Raw genomic sequence first — 19919 nt, 5'->3', positions numbered from 1 at the left:
ATAGCAGTATTTAAGAAACAGAATGAAATAAAAAAAACCACAGTAAACAACAAAACAAACAGAAACAATTTAGTTCCCAATGACGTTTCGGGTGTAGACAATCTCTTCTCATGTCAGTGTAAGTCAAAATCAAATACCTGGTTTGGTTTTTGGAATTTCGCACAAAGCTACTCGAGGGCTATCTGTGCTAGCCGTCCCTAATTTAGCAGTGTAAGACTAGAGGGAAGGCAGCTAGTCATCACCACCACCGCCAACTATTGGACTACTCTTTTACCAACGAATAGTGGGATTGATCTTAACTTTATAACGCCTCCATGGCTGGAAGGGCGAGCATGTTTGGCGCGACTCGGGCGCGAACCCGCGACCCTCAGATTACGAAGCGCACGCCTTAACGCGCTAGGCCATGCCGGGCCAAATAAGTAATTTAATTGTGTTTTCTCAGAGGAAAGCCACATCAGGCTATCTGCTGAGCCCACCGAGGGGAATCGAACCCCTGATGTTAGCGTTGTAAATCCGGAGATATACCGCTGTACTAGCGGGGGGCACCTCAAGCCATCGAGAAAAGCTGATCTACAAAACACGAAGCTTTCACATCAAGATGCATATCTTAGAATCTCATTTTTCCTATTCCTAACGTTTCCTAACTTTGTGCGAAATTCAAAACAAAACAAAATAATTCTCGATGGCCGTAAAAATTTGCGGGAATCATAAATCAAACTATTCCAAATGTGCCTTGTTTACATACGGATAAATTATAATATTCATCATAAAGAAAAATATAAAAACGTTAAACAAAAGTTAAACTGTATTTTCATTTATTTTACTTTATGATAGGCTGTTAATCTTGATTCACTTTGTGATTGTCAAATTACATTACTGACGGTCCTGTTTCTTATACAGCATAGTTTCCATAGATATTTGGTACATTATGTACATCCATTGGTTAAATGTTTCCTAATGTAGGAGTATGCACAATAACAACTAGATAACAGAGTGAGACAATCGATAACTCTGAAAGCCAAGATAACCACATGTTTGGGCAAAAATTAGATATACTAACTAACGCCTAAACAAAGCTGTGTCTGTTAAGTTTCTAGCTACTTTCTTAATTTCATGTAATTTCAGATTGAAATGTAATCATAAGTAAGTTATACAACAGTATTAACCGGTTTTTTTTCAATAAATTGACAAACAGTTTACGTTTCTAAGGAGAAAAGAAAAGACATACTGAGAAATAAGAGAAACAACAAAAAGATAAGACCGAAATTAACTTAAAAATGACAAAAACTAGTCAGAATAAAAGTGATAAAGAAAAAGCAAGAAATGTAAAAATTAAGTTATCGATAGTCATAATTTAAACCTACGTATTAAGTATGTAATTAAATACATTCTTAAGTTAATCAACATTATTGCTTTACGTATAAACAAGACAAACAATGATGTATTTTCAATGCATATTTAAACAAAACGTCTCCACCCTTTTCAATATGATGTGGTGGCTTGGCATGACCAGTTGGTTAAGACTCTCGACTCGTAATCCGAGGGTCGCAGGTTCGAATCCTCGTCACACCAAAAATGCTCGCCCTTTCAGCCGTGGGGCGTTATAATGTGACGGTCAACCCACTATTCGTTGGTAAAAGAGTAGCCCAAGAATTGGCGGCGGGTGGTGATGGCTAGCTGCCTTCCCTCTAGTCTTACACTGCAAAATTAGAAACGGCTAGCGCAGATAGCCCTCGTGTAGCTTTGCGCGAAATTCAAAAAAACAAACATACAATATGATGTGAAAACGATAAGCATTCTTTGGCTATTGGGGTCATGTGTAGACTAATGATCTATGTGACAGGTTACAGATTAAAGGACCCGAGCTGTTGTATGCTCCTGAACAAGTTTTACACTTTCAGCTGTTAGCAACATATACAATTTAGGGCCAATTCCTTATTCGGCTGAAAAGCCAGATATAGCTTGTGTGGCAGCTGGTGCTGCTAATTACTTCCCTTTACAATGGCTAATACTTCAATATTAATTTTAAAAAAACTATCCCGAAACTTTCGAGGTCTCTTTTCTGGTATTTCATCTATGTTTCGTATATTGTACCGTTCAGGTTAAAAATTAATATTCATTATGCATCTGTCTGATAAGCAGAATCAAGTGTTCGGATCTCGCCCGATCGTAAGTTTTCACTTTTTTTTAAGTGTACAAAATCTGACGGCTTAAGTAAGAAAGTTCTGAATTTTCTTTCTTCTCACGATTATAAATATTAAATATATGTAAGCAAAGCAGCAGAGAACAAGTAATAAATAAAAACCAAAATTATGTTCTCTATTTCAGAATTTAATAATGAAGTAACCAGAAAAAACACAATCATGCAGTTTTCATTGACAAGTTAGTAGCCTTCTACGTGTGACCATTAGTAACGACATTCGACTTCAGTTCATGTTCGCTGCTACATGTACACGGTTATAGTAATGATGGTGCCCGTCACCCTGTTTTTTTAGCTCTGTGATGTTTGCTCTAGGTGTGCGATATACGATGTCTCTTACATAACCCTAAAGGTAGAAGTCTAAGTTAAAGTTGTGTCTGAACCTCTTTACTAATCCATTGTATTGAGCCTTTTCTTGCACGTTTGCCAATTTACGCGGTAAAACGTCAATAAAAACTCTTTTGGTTGGGATACAAGATGCTGAAATTACATCGTTGTATTTCTTTAGTTATTTAATTACCAAATTCTAAAAGAGGAAAAAACAATTTTGGATTACCTTGTATAATCATATAGAAAAAGCGGGAACCTTAAAAAGCACAAACGGAGTTACAGAGAGATAAGTGAATAAAAGACATAAACTAAGAAAAGCAGAGAGATATGAAACGATACCACAATGAAAACAATTTGATAAAATGCTGTAAACTAGAAGCATTGAAAATCTGTAATACCTTCAAATGCGGTACAATTCTGATTATACGTTGAAATGTTCACTCAAAGTTAACCATAGTATCAAAACTTGTAAGTAATTCTTCATATCGTAAATCAAAAAAATATTTTGAAATTTTAAACTTGGGTCTAGATATATGCAAAACCAGGATTATGTTATTTCTCTATGATGTTCGTTTGTTTGTGTTTTTGAGTTGAAAATGTAACTTATGATACTCTCAAACTATTCACACTGTTCCACATTGATGAAGAACACATTACGATAACTTTTCATAAATGTAAGTTTCATAGCTTTGTTTCAGAATGTTCGCTCACACATATGCGAGGGTTGTCAGTCCGTAACAGTCCAAAATTTTGAACTAATAGCCTAAAGGGAAGACATCTAGTCGAGAGCATCCACCGTCAACTCTTGAGCTACGCTTGACCGATCAAATAATGTTGTGTGATCATCATGCCTATAGCTCACCAACAGTAATTTAAGTGCGGAACGCGTTTTTGTGGCAACAATCGTGATTCATGAATCCTCAGATTCACAGTCCGAGAAAGTCAACCTCTACGTCACGTTTGGCACAGCATCGGAGTAAACAAAGGAAAGCAACAGTCAGTTCTACGGTCTACTTCAACCAAAGGGTACTTAAATTTAAGATATTAGGGTATTGTTTAATTTCAATTAAATACTAGTTTATAGACATAATATTTGTAATAGATACATCTAAATCTTTATCTTTGTTTTTTGACATAGAAATAATACAGATGTCACTACTTCACGACCTTAACATTTATTTGTCATACCAACGTAAATTACACAGATACATTCTATGGGATGGTGATGTAAAAAAAAATTCAGGTACAAAAGCCTGAGGTAAGTCATATCCTAGAAACGATAATTAAATATACTATTAAAATGAAAAAAGTCACCTGTGGAATTACACATCAATAAAAACTAAACTACAGATTGGCTACAACATACCTCAATACCGAGTGAAATAAATATCTGAAAACACCATGAAAGTACGCTGCAGAATATATTAGCATCACTATCAGAAAGGTAAAGTATAAATATTTTATTCCATCTCGAGAAACTACTAGAGTATAATCATGAAACAAAACGAACCAGAACATTCTAGTAAAACAAAAGTTAACCCTTAAACGGCAGCCATCATCAATTGATGCTGCTACCTACAGCATTCTCGTTGTTTAAGGGTTAAGGTCGGCTATTAACGGAAACCAAGAACCTTTTAAATATCATATACTGAAATGGTTTGTTATATATACATATACAATATAGTATAATTAATCTGAGGTTGGGATTTGCTGTTTTAACGCAGTCCTTCCTTATGATTTTGTTTGCTTATTTGGCTTCATTTGGATGTAATTTTTTAATTTCACATATGTATAAATATATGTAAATAATATCACGCAGAAGATTATTTAACCTTTAAAATTATCAATGAATCCAATGATTATATAAGAATTATAATTATGTGGTGTTAAGTGTTACCCAGTGTGAACATAAAAAACAAATCTTTTTTTATATATGAATTAATATTTTTCATAGACGGTGGTACTGGTATTTAGAGTCCACGAAAGAAGTTGTACCCTCATATACAGGTACTGTTTAACTGTTTACTGCACGTTGTTAACAAAGTCTTGATGTCGTTTGTTGTTTTACAAAACAAAATAAACTAAAATAAACAGGTTTTGATGACTTCAAACTTTCGATTTCCCTCTGGGACTGTACGTGTAGTTGTTTAGAACAGTAACAAAAAATAATTATCTTGCATCGCTTCCCACTGGTTACTACAGGTCTATAGGGGGCGATTATTTTACTTGTTTAACACAGAGTTGACAGTGACTAGGTTTATAAATTTCGTTATGTGAATTGCATATTTTGGAACTTCGGCTGGCTATAATTGCGGGGAAGGATACTAGTTCGCTTTCAGTAAAATATGCTGATATGTAATAATTTACTTAAATTACTTGTTAAAGAAATATTTTACTAGTTTATTAGTCTCTTCAAGCTTTGGACGTCGTATTTTAATTCAGTATTGTACAACAATTAATTTACATGGTAGGAATAGTAATCGACTGTCGTCCGATTTTTTTTTATGTATTTAAAACCCAAGCCATTATTACCCACTTGCCGTTGAAAGGACGGCATACACAGGGTATGAAAACCTTTAGCACCAGACTCTGGCTTATAGGACAAGAACCTGGTGGAGCTGACCTTGATATATATCTTTGTAAACAGGATATTGTCTAGCTTGATTTTTTCAGACTTTCAATGTTTCACCTATTCTATGCAGTAGCTTGTATCAGTTATGTGATTATTTAAAAAACAAAGTAGCGGTGCATTAAGGTGCCTCTTTAAATTCCTTACGACTTAAGTGATTACACTTTATCTATTCCAATTACAAATATTAGTTATTGTAGTTGTTATTTATTCTAAATATTTTCAATCTACAATGATTCAACTTATTCCTACACTTTTGTATCAATAGAAAATCGTGATTTTCAAATCATTGCTTCCAAGCAGTTAACAGGACAACTTGCTGTTTCAAATGCTCTTCTAAACAAAAGCACAGATAATTCAAATAATAATAATAACAATAAATTATGGTGTTGAAATAAAATATAGATAAAGTATATTGTGCTATTAATTATTATCCTAATTCTGATTTGTAAATGACTTAAATAAAATTGATAGTAATTACACTTCACTTACTTAATCTATGATAGTTTACACTGTAATAGTCGTTGTTCATGCATCTAATCATACAAGTAGAGTCTAGCTACTACGTCGTATTCCAGAGAGACTAACGATGAAGGTTTAATCGACAACGGGTGTTATGTATATAGAATGGCTGATATATCTTACATTTAAAATATAAAAAGAAACACTAAGAAAAACGGATATTTGTCTGTCAGAGTTATACTTAGCTGAGTCATTTTTGTTTCTCAGAGTCAGCTTTACGTAGTTCTTTTTGTCCAGGATACAGTCATTCGATTGGTTAACCTTCGTCTCTGAATGTATAAATATTGTAAACGTTATTTACAAGGAACTTTCGTATAGATTTTTTTTCCAAAATGAAGTCGATAATTCTTCGTGTTATACCGTGCTTTGAAATATCACCATTCTATATATTCTGTTAGCAGGATAATATAATTTGGGAAAACGGATGTCCGTTTTTGCATTGCTTGTGAAAATAAAGATGAACAAAGAATAAGAAATAAGCAACAAAAGTATTAGATTTATAGGTTTAAGGCTTACTAAGAGTGACTGTGAAGAATAAATGAGCCCCATATGGTGGTTAAGGCACTCAACTCGTAATCTGAGGGTCGCGGATTCGAATCTCTGTCACACCAAAGATGCTCGCCGTTTTATCGGTGGGAGCGTTGTAATGTTACAGTCAATCCCACTATTCCTTGGTAACAAGAGTAGCCCAAAAGTTGGCAGTGGATAGTGATGAATAGCTGTCTTCCATCTGGTCTTACACTGCTGAATTAGGAACGGCTAGTGTAGATAGCCCACGTGTAGCTTCGCGCGACATTCAAAACAAATAAACAAGGATGAATGTTAATCTTTGTGCGTCTATAGTGTTGAAATCTAAAAGCTTTTACCTATTGCAAAATTTCTGTGTAATGCTATATTATCAAAATTATTTTTAAATGCCATTTATAAGAGTACTGTTTATGTCGTTTCATATTAATAAAAATATGTTACATTTTTATAATTTGAAGAAAATGCACGAGCAATAAATATGTTTGAACCTGCTTTTTTATTTGAGTTTCGAATAAAATTTCTGTATAACTTCTAAAGTTTTATTCACATTTTCAATATTTTATTGAGTTTAGTTAAATCTTTACACATAAAGCAGAGAAATCTGTGTGTCTGTCTGTTTGTTTGTCCGTTATCTAACTACTTCTAGATCGCTGGGTCAGTCTGAACCAAGTTTTGTGGGATGATAGTATGGGATAAAGCGTATGTTGTTGGTAATCTATAGTTCCCTCCATCACACATTATTGCTGATACTGAGCATTTATTATATCTGACGTAAGTGAAAGTTAACTACATTCTTAGATGGCGCCACATCCTTACACCAAAAGAAAATGTTATTAAATTTCCTAGAACACAATATACACACAGTGTTGGGAGAGGGTACACAAATGTCTTAAATATATATATATATATATCAGAGAGTGCGCTAACACTTTCTATGAAAGGTTGCAATGAAAAAAATAGCCGCCACTACTGCAATAATATATAAACGCACTTAAAGTTTCTTTTCCAACAGCCACGATAAAGTTATACCCACTTTCAACTTTCCCCCTTGACCTTTAAACTTCTGCTTCTAAGACATTTCTACAGTCAATTAATTAATCACATGAAACATTATCAAAGTACCTAAAGAGCTATATGTCGAAAGAGGGTGATAAAAACATCTCCAACCACTATTTTCGCCACTACGTCTTTCTGATCGTCGCACAGTCTACACCATGTTTTAAGTACATACACATTGAGTTCTTGAAGCTTATGTAAAACTTTTGGTGAAGTTTGTGTGAATCTCGTGCAAAGCTACTTGAGGGCTATCTGCGCTAGCCGTCCCTAATTTAGCAGTGTAAGACTAGAGGGAAAGCAACTAGTCATCTCTTGGACTACTCTTTTACCAAAGAATAGTGGGATTGACTGTCACTTTAAAACGCCCCCACAGCTGAAAGGGCGAGAATGTTTCGTGCGACGGGGATTCGAACCCGCGACCCTCAGATTACGAGTCGAATGCCTTTACCCATCTGGCCATGCCTGGCATTTTCGTGAAGTAATAATGAATAATGTAATAACATGTTATGTTATAATTAAATTGTGTTATTTTGCATTATTTATCATAACATCCATTTCGCCATTTTTTCAACCTGGACAAATGACAGGTACCTCAGCTTGTCTATTAATAACTGCAAAAGAACGAAACAAAACATGGATGTTGAATGCAAACTGTTGAAGGAAAGGTATTATAAAGTGATTTTGCTGCTAAGAAATACGTAAACAGGGATAGCTAATTAAAAACGTTGAAGGTATTAACAGGTAAACTTTTAAAATAACTTGTAGAAAGAACATATCATAATGGCCAAGTATTATGTGGTTAGATAAGAATGTGAAATAAATGAAATACCACAATTGTGTATATTTTATCTAATTTCGACACGTTCTACCTATTATATATTCTTATTTGCTTTCATTCATGCGTTTTTCTCAAGTATTTATGTCACGATACAGTGATATAATGACTTAGTACAATGTAATTGATCAAATTAAAAACGTTTCGAAATCCTAGTATTAACGTAGTGGTACCACACCTCAAATTCCTTAATGTATTTAGACAAAATGTGATGCACAACCGAAAAGTCGTTTTATAAAAGGCCTGGCATGGCCAGGTGGTTAGGGCATTCGACTCGCAGTATGAGGATTGCAGGTTCTAATCCCCGTCGCACCAAATATGCTTATCCTTTCAGCTGTGGGGGCGTTATAACGTTCCGGTCAATCCCACTATTCGTTGGTAATAGAGTAGCCCAAGAGTTGGCGGTGGGTGGCAATGACTAGTTGCCTTTCCTTTAGTCTTACTTTGCTGAAATAGGGACGGCTAGAGCACATAGTCCTCGTGTAGCTTTGCGTGAAAGTAAAAAACAAAGAAACGTTTTGTAAGGAAAAATAGCTTTAATGTTAATAACACACAGAACTTTATAATGAAGTATATTTCCTTATACAGTTCAACATGCAGAGACACGTGCAGGCCAATGAATGCTCTAGGGTAGGAACATTTGCCCAACCTCCCAAACAGTTCAACTGACGTTTCGTAAAAAATATGAGGCAGTAAATCGTAACATTAGTTTACAATAGTATTTTAGCAGGTAAAGGGACAGTTTGGTCATTTTCATCAAGCTAACTAAAACGTCCTTTTTTTCTATTCGGAATTCGGAATATCAGAAGGTATTGTGTAATGATACTACAAATAATGCGCAAGATTTGAAAAAAAAAAAAAAATCCGTGGGCCATCTAATTGTTACTTTAATCACCGAAGGTTGTTTTCACCTCTATATATGTTTGTCAGCAAAATATCTCGAAAACGGCTGAATAGACTTGGATAAAAATTGGTACACAGTTGGAATATGACCTAGTTAGAAGTGGTTGGTTTTTGAAATGTCAAAGTCACAATACGTTTACGAAAAAAAAAAAAAACAAACTGTCTATTGACATGGAGACTGATTTTCACACTATTTTTCTGTCTAACTCGGTCAAACACGATAGAATTTTAATGAAACTTGATGGATCTATGATGAATATTAATACTCGTTGTTCTATCAAAAATGGTCAGTAACAATAGGTAACTTCGGATGTACGGACAGTTTCGTATTTTTTAGAACAGAATATGATTAACACTGAGTAGCGGAGGTATGCCTTCTAACGAGTGCCTCTGTAATTTTTCATTTAATAATAATGTTACCACAACCAAAAATAAGATATCCGTGATCACATTAATGTCTTATATTCAACTTAACATAATCACATTTCTCTAGAGGTCGTGTAAATTTTCCTAACAATACAAATAGTGTATTCCACTTGAACCTAGCTAGTATAACGAAACTCTTTATTAAATATCACTTCCTTACCAAAAGAATGTACTCATTTGATGAATGTAAAAAATATTTACAAGGAATTCAACATGTTTTAAGAAGCTTTATTAAAACTTACAAAAACGTTTCATGTAAAATTCGTAAAGGTACCTGTCGATTTTAAGAGGATAAGCAGTATATTTCATATTTCTATTTACCAGACATGTCGGTTAATATTCCCTGTGGTAGAATTTTTAGTTTCTTAATTTCTGCATATTAATCTTTAATACTGTATGTAAGATTAGGACTGGCCTCATTAGAGAGACGAAGTAAGCAGTTATCCAACTGTAGCACGATAGGAACAATGGTATGTTTGCGGACTTACAGAGCTGTGATCCAGTGTGTAGCTTTGTGTTTAACTTCAAATAAACAAACAAATCATGTTTCTCGTGGTTGTGCACTTCTGCTGCAAGTAACCAGAAATAACAGGAACAGAATATCTCTTTCCTTCCTTGTGTTGTATAAGTTTTCTTTCAAGAAGCGCGCAGAATAAAACTATTAAAAATACGTAACTCGGATTTCTAAGATATTCTGTGAGTTAGATCACTTTAGTACATAAGCAATATACAAGCCTGAGAAATTATAATTTTCTTTTTCTTCCTAGGAAAATCACAGTACTTTTGTTTTTGTATTTAACCAAAGCTACCTAAGGCTTTCTCTGCCTCCCTGATTTTAAATTAGTAACTAGATGGAAGGTAGCCAGTCTCATTCTGGTACTGCGGTAAGTCTTCGAATTTGTAATGCTAAAATCACAGGTTTGTTTCCCCTCGGTGGCTTTACTATAAGAAAACACACATTACCAACGTAGCCAATCCGTGTTAAAAAATTGCTTTTTTTTCCTTATAGTTCACTCATAGCTTAAAGCGAAACGAATATTTTGCGATATTGTACAGAGTTGAATCCGGATCGCCAGCTCCAAAATTTAGGGCTCTACCACAAGCCCAATCTGAACCTATATCACAGTATGAAAATATTTTTATAAAATGATTTTATAGCGTGAGAAGTATATAAAATATATGACAAGTAAAATAAGGATAACCCAAAAATGTTAAATGTTCGACGTATGAAAAACATAGCTTACAAAAAGTACGTCTTTCTAATTATGTAGATCGCAATAGGAAAGCAGATTTGGAAAACCAAAATGACTTCATTCCTAAGTTTTTCGTTTTGTTTTTTTTGGTTTTGCAAAGGAAACCATAAAATAAAGTGTAAATATGGTAGTTAGAAAAGGTCAAGAAATTAGTGACCAGTATATTATAATTTGCTGGTTACGCCTTATCAGAAATTGGAGAGATCTCAACTTTCAAAAAGAAAGATAATACTAAAGTGTAAAAGTAAACAGAAGGTGATAATGCTTGTGCAGTTGATTTGGATGATCCAGTTAAATTCTCAAAAACTTAATTCAAAGGTGCAACAGTTGTTAATTGAAGTGTATTCGCTGCAAACATTTGACTTGCCCCCCCAAAAAAGTGAAATTGTTGAAGTGTTATTATCAATGAAGAAAGATGTATCAACACAATAAGATCAACACAGAATTTAGTGTTAAGTTTTTGCTAAAAAATTTCCGGCAAAACTAACTTTTCATTGTCGTAAAATGGAAACAGGATTCTAAGTTTTTGGTCAGTCTTAAATCAAAAAGTCAGCAGGTCATCTGAAAATGTTGCAACAGTAAAAATAATAATAATCTCGACTGAAAATGAACCAAATAATCGACGAGGAAAATGTTTGTCTAATTAAAGAAGTACATAATTCGTACTCGAAAAACTCGAGAAGGATCTTATGGAACACAAAATAGATATTCGAAGAAGTCATGAGAATATCTTCACACCCAAACTTGAAAGTCTGATGGTGTTGGCTAAATATCTAATCATGTTTGACCCTGTCCTGAAAAACCATATTAGTAGAACTGCTTTGCAATAGATCCATAACACTATCTTGAAAATAACATACAGAATATACAGATTTAATTGCTGTCCAACAATATCCAGACCAACATGTTAGTTGCTGCTAAAAATTCCAAGTACAGCTCGATTTTTCCTCTACTGTGTCCAGATACAAGCTACACAGAATAGATCATGTTTCTCAGTGATATTGAAACATCCACAATTGACGTTGGTGAGATCAATATCAATGAGAATTCTCGTGGATTTATTTCGCTGAAGGTTACAAGCAATATTGACCAAAAACATGAGGAAACTGCGCTTGTCTTAGAATATTACGGGTACGAGAATAAAACCGACATAAATGGCAAGAGTATTGGCCTTAGAAACGGATTTAGAGAGTTAAGTTCAAAATTTGTTTTACCATAAAATGCAATATTTTTGCAATTCTTTCATTGAAAGATGCATTCAAAAGTTGCATAAAGGCAACGACTTCCTTAGACTTGTGTCAAACCATTTACTTGTACTTATCTGCTTTAACTTACTCCCCAAGTAGCATAGCAGTGTTGGATTCACACCGTTAGAAACTGGGTTTCGATACTCGAGGTGGGCAGAGCGCAAATAACCTTTTGTGCACCTTCGTGCTTAATTCCAAATAAACAATCAATAATTGCTTCCACTTATCGTTGAGAAGTAATGCTACAACTGCTATTGCTGTTGTAAACCACTGATTATTTTTTTAAATGACAGATTCGCTCACGAAAAAAAAGAGAAAATTTTCCTTTAAAAGTTGCAACGAACCTATATTCAAGGTCCATCGCGAAACTTCAAAGTAAGTTTTTTACTAAAAATGTTGACATGGTTAATGAATCCACCGAAAAGAGATTCCAGTAACTACAGGAACAAGGCACATTCTTCAGTTTCTTGTATTGTATTGCCAACGATAAGTTGAAAATGAGCCCCATAGACTTGCTGTAACAATGTGCAAATCTTCGAATAAGCTTATAAGATAATAAAACAACCTGCAAAAGATCTGTGTGGTTAATTTCAGGTTCTATCACAATGCGTGGTGATCAAGGCATCCGACTCGAGATCTTCCGATCACAGATTCGAAATCCTGTTACTGAACATTCTTGCCCTTTCAGCCTTGAGGGCACTATAATGATAGTCATTCCCACTATTCGTTGGTAGAACAGTAACTCAAGGGTTGGCGGTGGGTGGTGTAAACTAGCTGTTATCTTTCTAGTCTATCACTTCTGAATTAGGGACGGCTAGCGCAGATAGTCCTCGTTTAGCTTTTGCAAAACTGAAACCAAACCAAATTCAATCACAATGAGGGAATAAAAGTATTCAAAAATCCGAAATGTGTATCGGAAAAGGTATTAAAGAATAGATCAATATTGTTCTTTCCTGACATATTTGTCATTTTTAGAATTCTACTTAGTTTGTCTATCGCCATTACTTGTGAAGAAATGAGTTTTTCTTGACACAAATTAAAAAGAAAGTTAAATGAAATCATCCACGTTACAAACAAGATGGACTTATAACTACTGGGATCGAACATGAAATTACAGAACATTAAGATTTAAAGCAGACAATGTGAGAAAAAATATTGATGAAATTTCCATAATTTTAAGATTTTGAACTGGCATGGTAATAATGTTTTAATTTTTACCATCACATTTCCAAGGCTTTAAATAAATAAAAATAGATAAATCCTACGATTTTGTTGAAGAATTTGTTGAAGTTAAAATAGGACAGCATATTTAAAACTGGTTTGATGCAACAAACTACTTTGCACCAAAGCCTGTGTATACGTGGTAACTATAATAGCATTGTTACAGAAGTCTACAGATCTCTATAACATGCTTGATATTACATTTCCTTTATGTTAAATAAACTCAAGGGCGACACGGGGTGGGGTTGGGAGGAAGAAGCAGGTTCAGGACCCCCTCCACCCAATAATTACGCATGGTTTTTTTAGTTTTTGGAATTTCGCACAAAGCTACTCGAGGGCTATCTGTGCTAGCCGTCCCTAATTTAGTAGTGTAAGACTAGAGGGAAGGCAACTAGTCATCACCACTCACCGCCAACTCTTGGGCTACTCTTTACCAACGAATAGTGGGATTGACCGTCACATTATACACCCCCACGGCTGGGAGGGCGAGCATGTTTAGCACGACGCGGGCGCGAACTCGCGACCCTCGGATTACGAGTCGCACACCTTACGCGCTTGGCCATGCCGGGCCAATAATTACGCGTATGGACTTAGTCATTTTAATGAGTGTAAAGCTCTTTATTTCTTGTAAGTAATGTGTGTGTGTATATACGTGTTAATACGGTGTCTATACAATATGTTTACATTTAACATGCTTCACCAAAATAGCAGCCATTTTTAAATTCCTGCGCTCGTTCTGGACACGCTTGAAAGTTTCTGAATTACTGTAAATTAACATGACATAATTTTGAGCATAACATGTGAGTTTGTTTGTTTTATGAATTTCGCGCAAAGCTACACGAGGGCTATCTGCGCTAGTTGTCTCTAATTTTGCAGTGTGAGACTAGATGGAAGGCAGCTAGTAATCACCACCCACCGCCAACTCTTGGGCTACTCTTTTACCAACGAATAGTGGGATTGACCGTCATATTATAACGCCTCCACGGCTGAAAGGGCTTTGAATTACGAAACCAAACAATTCATTTGATACTATATATAACATTCGTAGACGAAATGTTGTCACCTAGTTTTTAAATTGTTTATTAAATTTATTTCGAAAAGGTTTTTTCTGTGTTTTTTTTTATTGTGACCTTTCCAAATGCTCTCAGATTTCAACCTCATTTTATCCAAAGAAATCAAGAGTGAAAGAAATGTTGTTAATGCTGAATATGAACAAGTGAAAATCATACTGTGATAAAGTTTCATTGAATCTGTAATCGTCTTGCTCATTGAGTGAGCAGTCGTAAAACTATTTTCAGCTGTTATAATTTGCCAAAAAAAAAAAAATGAACATTGAATCAGAACCGACGAATGCAGAAAACATATTATTGGTCGTCTCTGAAGAGTAACGTATTTTAAAACCAATTAATAATTTAATAATATCTCAAAACTTTGTTAAAAATATGCATCTCAAAATCCAAATTACACAGTAATTTACTGGTATGAATTTTACTCAGTGGTACCATTTACCTATTACTAGAACTGTTATGGCATTTTTATTTTTATTTTGTAACGTATATTGGAAGCTAATATCTCGATACAAAATAAATAAACTCCAGAACGTCATCAGAAACGTTTTAAATTTATTATTTTACCAACTAATAAATTTTTATTGATATTAAATATTACTGTGTGTTTTTCTTATAAAAAAGTCACATTGGATTATCTACTGTGTCCAGCGAGGGCAATTGAACTCCTGATTTTAGCGTTGTAAATCCGAAGACTTATTGCTGTATCAGCGGGGAAGAACTATTATTGTTTTACCAACTAACATATTTCTATTGTTATAATTTTTATTTCTACCAACTAAGATATAGTTATTGATATAAAATATTATCGTTTTACCAACTACGATATTTTTATTTCTAAAAAATATTATTATTTTACCAATTAAGATATTTTCATTGATATTAAATAACCAAAATTTACCTTCTCTACGTTTCCAGAAATACCATACTGCAACAACTGCTAGGAAACAAAATAAAACTGTGGCTATAAAAGTTGCAGCCACGATCCCTGCCAGTCCACCTGCAGAATAGCACAAATCTTTCAATGCATGCCCTGGCGCTACTGCCAGCCACGCCAATAGCCAGAGAGAGGGTAAGTGACAAAATCCCAAGTGTCCCATCACACTTCGTCTCTTATAGTGTCAGAAAAGACTCTGTTAAATCGTGGCATACGGAAACATATAGAACCACGCTGTTCGTTACTCACTGACAAGCTATTAGATCTGTACTTAAAAGCTTCCTGCTTCGTTTCGGTTGAGTTTTCCACTTGTATGAAGAGCGAGTTTGAACTGTAGCAGTAGACAGTCGCCGACCTTCGCAGAAGTAACATATCAACCTGTCAATAGATTGTGTTTAGTAGATGGCTTTAGTATCAGCCACGTTTGTATCATGTATCTGAAACCTTACTTGTCGCAGCATACTTTGGGCCTAGAACTGCAATATACTAACATGAGCTTATTCAGTCGAATGACGGCACGACTTTAAAGTTGTATACTTGTTAACACTACGAATCTTGTTTTACAATTACTGCGCGTGCATGTGTGAGGATGTTTTGATCGCAAGCAAACATGCTTCGTTGCCTGTCAGCCAGGCGCATGCGCCGAATTTCATTCATGGAAGCTCGTGTCTTCGTTCATACTTCATTTGATGTTGGCGGTAAATATGTCATAAAATTAATTTACAATCTCAATGTTTCGCCCTTGAATAAAAATGCAAGTCTGTTGCAATGCCTTTTTATTTCTCAGAAACATTCTTTTGGTTTGGATACGTAAATATCATAAAAAACTTTTCTAAAAAGGAAGTAAATGTAGGGATGACTAATATCAGTCCTTCAAAAACAATGTAAACAAGACAGTAAATATGACAACTGAACCATCCCTATATTACAGCACTGGCTAAAAGTTCCTCTTACAATAATTATTGTTTATTTATTATTGTCTAGTACTTTCTGTTTCACCCTAGATTTAAGCTTCTTAAAGGAACACAAGATGTTTGTGCGAAAGCTGACTTCAAGGGGTAATGATTGTTTTGTTTTTTTTGTTTTTTGAATTTCGCGCAAAGCTTTGTTTGGAATTTCGCACAAAGCTACTCGAGGGCTATCTGTGCTAGCCGTCCCTAATTTAGCAGTGTAAGACTAGAGGGAAGGCAGCTAGTCATCACCACCCACCGCCAACTCTTGGGCTACTCTTTTACCAACGAATAGTGGGATTGACCGTCACATTATACGCCCCCACGACTGAAAGGGCGAGCATGTTTGGTGCGACCTGGATTCGACCCCCGTGACCCTCAGATTACAAGTCGAACGCCTTAACCCACCTCGCCATGCCGGACCAGGAGTAATGATAACATCGTTTATCGAAGAATTATGACTTGTTTTAGTTACTACGAGTTGTTAATAATATCTATAAAAGCATATACTCCGTTTGAAATTGTGTTTTGGTTTTTGAGTTATTACGTAATTAGAAAGAAACAAAAATAGAATAACAAGAAATTCAAACACATTGCTATGATATTTACATACATTCCCAGAACTTGTAGCTCACTCATTATATACATATTGCTATAAAAGGAAACATTCCGATCTACCCCAATATAAACAATGCTACTGCCTGGGCCTGTCATGGCCAGGTGGTTTAAAGCGTTCGGTTCGTAATCTGAGTGTCGCGGGTTCGAATTCCCGTCGCACTAAACAAGCTCGCCCTTTCAGCCGTGGGGACGTTATAATGTGACGGTCAATCTCACTATTCGTTGGTAAAAGAGTAGCCCAAGAGTTAGCGGTGAGTGGTGATGACTAGCTGCCTTCCCTTTACTCTTACACTGCTAAATTATGGACGGCTAGCGCAGATAGTCCTTGAGTAATTTTTCGCGAAATTCAAAACAAACAATCAGAATGAGAAACATAAAACACATATTTCATTCTTCAACTTCACTTATAAATCTCAAATGTTTAACATTTTTCTTATTGTAAATATACCCGCTTCTCCATGCCTGTCTTCAAGACATTTTGTTACTTTTGCCTAATCCATGTTTAAAAACGAGTATCTTAAAAATTTTGTTGACGACCTAGTGATTTGGGCACTCCACTCGCAACCTGCAGCTCACAAATTTGGATCTCATCACAGAACATACTTACCCTTTCAGTCGCGGGAGAATTATGAAGTGATTTTTCGACCAGAGAAACTGAATAGTTGGTGATGAGTGATGTTGACTTAATGCATTCTCTTAATTTTACTGCTTGTAAAATACGGATGACTTGCGCAGATGTCCCGCGATTAGCTTGACATGAAATTCGACTAATGAAAAACATTTTATTGAAGGTTTATTTGTTTTGACGCAAATCCACATTATTGATTATCCGTGTTCCCTCCATCGAGGGGAATCGACCCTCGGATGCAAACGTTTTGAGTATACAAAATTATATTTCACCCACCAGGGAACTTACTGAATGATTTAAGTGCAGTATTTTTTGTACGTAAACAGAAATACTGGAAATAATTCTGAAATATATTTATAAATTTAATGTTACCAGAAAAAATGGCGTCTCTACTATTATGTACGTAAATTCCATGTAAAAGTAGAAAGCAGTAGATGTGTAATTTTATAGTTCAACATGATGGTATATATTAATTGCACATATCGAAAATAATTTATTTCAAATTTTGAAAATAAAATTATTTTGCTATATGTTTGCTTTATTTTGTCTTGTTATAAAACGTAAAAATTAAATGAGGGTTTTCATTGAAGTGGAATTTCTTTGTAATTAAGCACAAATCTCAACAATAGGACCTCAGTGCTTTACCTCCTGCGGCAAACAAATCCCAGTTTTTAGCTTTGCAAGCCGGAATACTTCTAGGCTACTGGGGGTCCTTTCTCCAAATTCCATTAACTTTGGGCCCGGCATGGCAAGAAGTTAGGGCACTCGACTCGTAATCTGTAGGTCGTGAGTTCAAATTCCAATCACATCAAACATACTCGCCCTTTCAGCAGTGAGGGCGTTATAAAGCGAGTAGCCCAAGAATTGGCGGCTGGTGGTGACGACTAGCTGACTTCCCTCTACTTTTACACTGCTAAATTAGGGACGGCCAGTTTAGGGACGCGGACTGCCCTTGTATAACTTTGCGCGAAATTAAAACAGAGAAACCATTGAGTTTGACACAATTTTTCACGATCACACTGGTTCATGAACGTTACCTTATACTGAACGTACTATTAATAAATAAGTACCAAATATTAAGTCATTTTTGTATAACGAGAAACAAAATCGTCGTGAAGTTGTCTATTGAAGATGGGCCCGGCATGGCCAAGCGTGTTAAGGCGTGCGACTCGTAATCTGAGGGTCGCGGGTTCGCATCCCGGTCGCGCCAAACATGCTCGCCCTCCCAGCCGTGAGGGCGCTATAACGTGACGGTCAATCCCACTATTCGCTGGTAAAATAGTAGCCCAAGAGTTCGCGGTGGGTTGTGATGACTAGCTGCCTTCCCTCTAGTCTTACACTGCTAAATTAGGGACGGCTAGCACAGATAGCCCTCGAGTAGCTTTGTGCGAAATTCCAAAACAATGACAACCATTGAAGATAATATCAACTATCAGAATAAGTAGTGCTCACTACATGTTCAACAAGCTGAATCATTAACTTCACGTTTATGTACAACATTATTATGTTCATTAATTCTAAATTTGAAAGTTCTACACGTCTACACAATCATAGGGTATCCTATTGATGCAAGATTTATCATCTTATTCTACTTTGTCTTGAGAACCATTAATTTTTTTTTTACTTATACTCAAGCCTACCGATAGCACAGCGGTAAGTCTACGGATTTACAATGCTAAAATTAGGAGTTCGATTCATCTTGGTGGACTCAGCAGATAACCCGATGTGGCTTTGTTGTATGAAAACACATACACCCACAAAAAAAAAAAACACGTTTCTTTACGATTAATATGAATTATAAATATGTTATCCATTTATATAGAAATACAGCCTTGCTTTTTTCTAATAATGGTGATGTAGATCACTGCCAAAACATATAGAAAATGTCCGACAGTGCTTTATGTCTTTTTTTATCTTGCAATATATTTTAATGTTGCGTTTTAGTTTATATATTTATTATTTTATTATCTAGGGCCCAGCATGGCCAGGTAGGTTAAGGCGTTCGACTCGTAATCTGAGGTTCGCGAGTTCGAATCCTTGTTCCACTAAACCTGCTCGCTCTTTCAGCCATGAGGGCGTTATAATGTGCGGTCATTCCCACTATTGGTTGGTAAAAGAGTAGCCCAAGAGTTGGCGGTGGGTGGTAATGACTAGCCGCCTTCTCTCTAGTCTTACACTGCTAAATTAGGGACGACTAGCGCAGATAGCGCTTAAGTAATTGTGCTTGAAATTTATAAACAAACGAACTTATTGTCTAAAGTTGTTTTAATATGTATATGTGGTGTATAAATAATCTTATATTTCTTACTATTTCATTTTTATCATTTTTAAAAAGATTTTGAATCGTGAGTTTTATTTCTTTGTTTAAGGGCTGCGTCGTCCATCTTGCAACCGAACTTTTACAAGGGTGAGAGAAAGTTAATATATTTCTTGACCGTGTTATGAGTGTAAATACAATTGGTTTTAAAGCTAATCTTTATTTTGATCTTTAGGACAAGCCTGAAATAGAAGAAAAAGGAAAAATACAGGCTGTGATATTCCTTTCTTTCAGTTGGTCAGCCATGCATTT

The 19919-nt window shown here is 35.3% G+C and overlaps 1 protein-coding gene across 2 annotated transcripts in view; it reads right to left on the bottom strand.

Moving 5' to 3' along the window:
• LOC143252083 (uncharacterized) overlaps positions 1–15763 on the bottom strand; it is a 47624-nt gene extending 31861 nt beyond the window's left edge. The window contains exon 1 of one of the 2 annotated variants that reach the window (XM_076503698.1): positions 15119–15763. In XM_076503698.1, the coding sequence (XP_076359813.1) occupies positions 15119–15317 (199 nt within the window). In that variant the 5' untranslated portion in view covers positions 15318–15763. The remainder of the gene's footprint in view (positions 1–15118) is intronic. The other variant, XM_076503706.1, reaches the window with a different exon arrangement.
• Between the last annotated feature and the right edge of the window lie 4156 nt (positions 15764–19919).

The sequence above is a fragment of the Tachypleus tridentatus genome, chromosome 1 (genome assembly GCF_004210375.1).
Source record: "Tachypleus tridentatus isolate NWPU-2018 chromosome 1, ASM421037v1, whole genome shotgun sequence".
NCBI lineage: Eukaryota > Metazoa > Arthropoda > Merostomata > Xiphosura > Limulidae > Tachypleus > Tachypleus tridentatus.
This window is presented reverse-complemented; position numbering and strand designations above follow the sequence as displayed.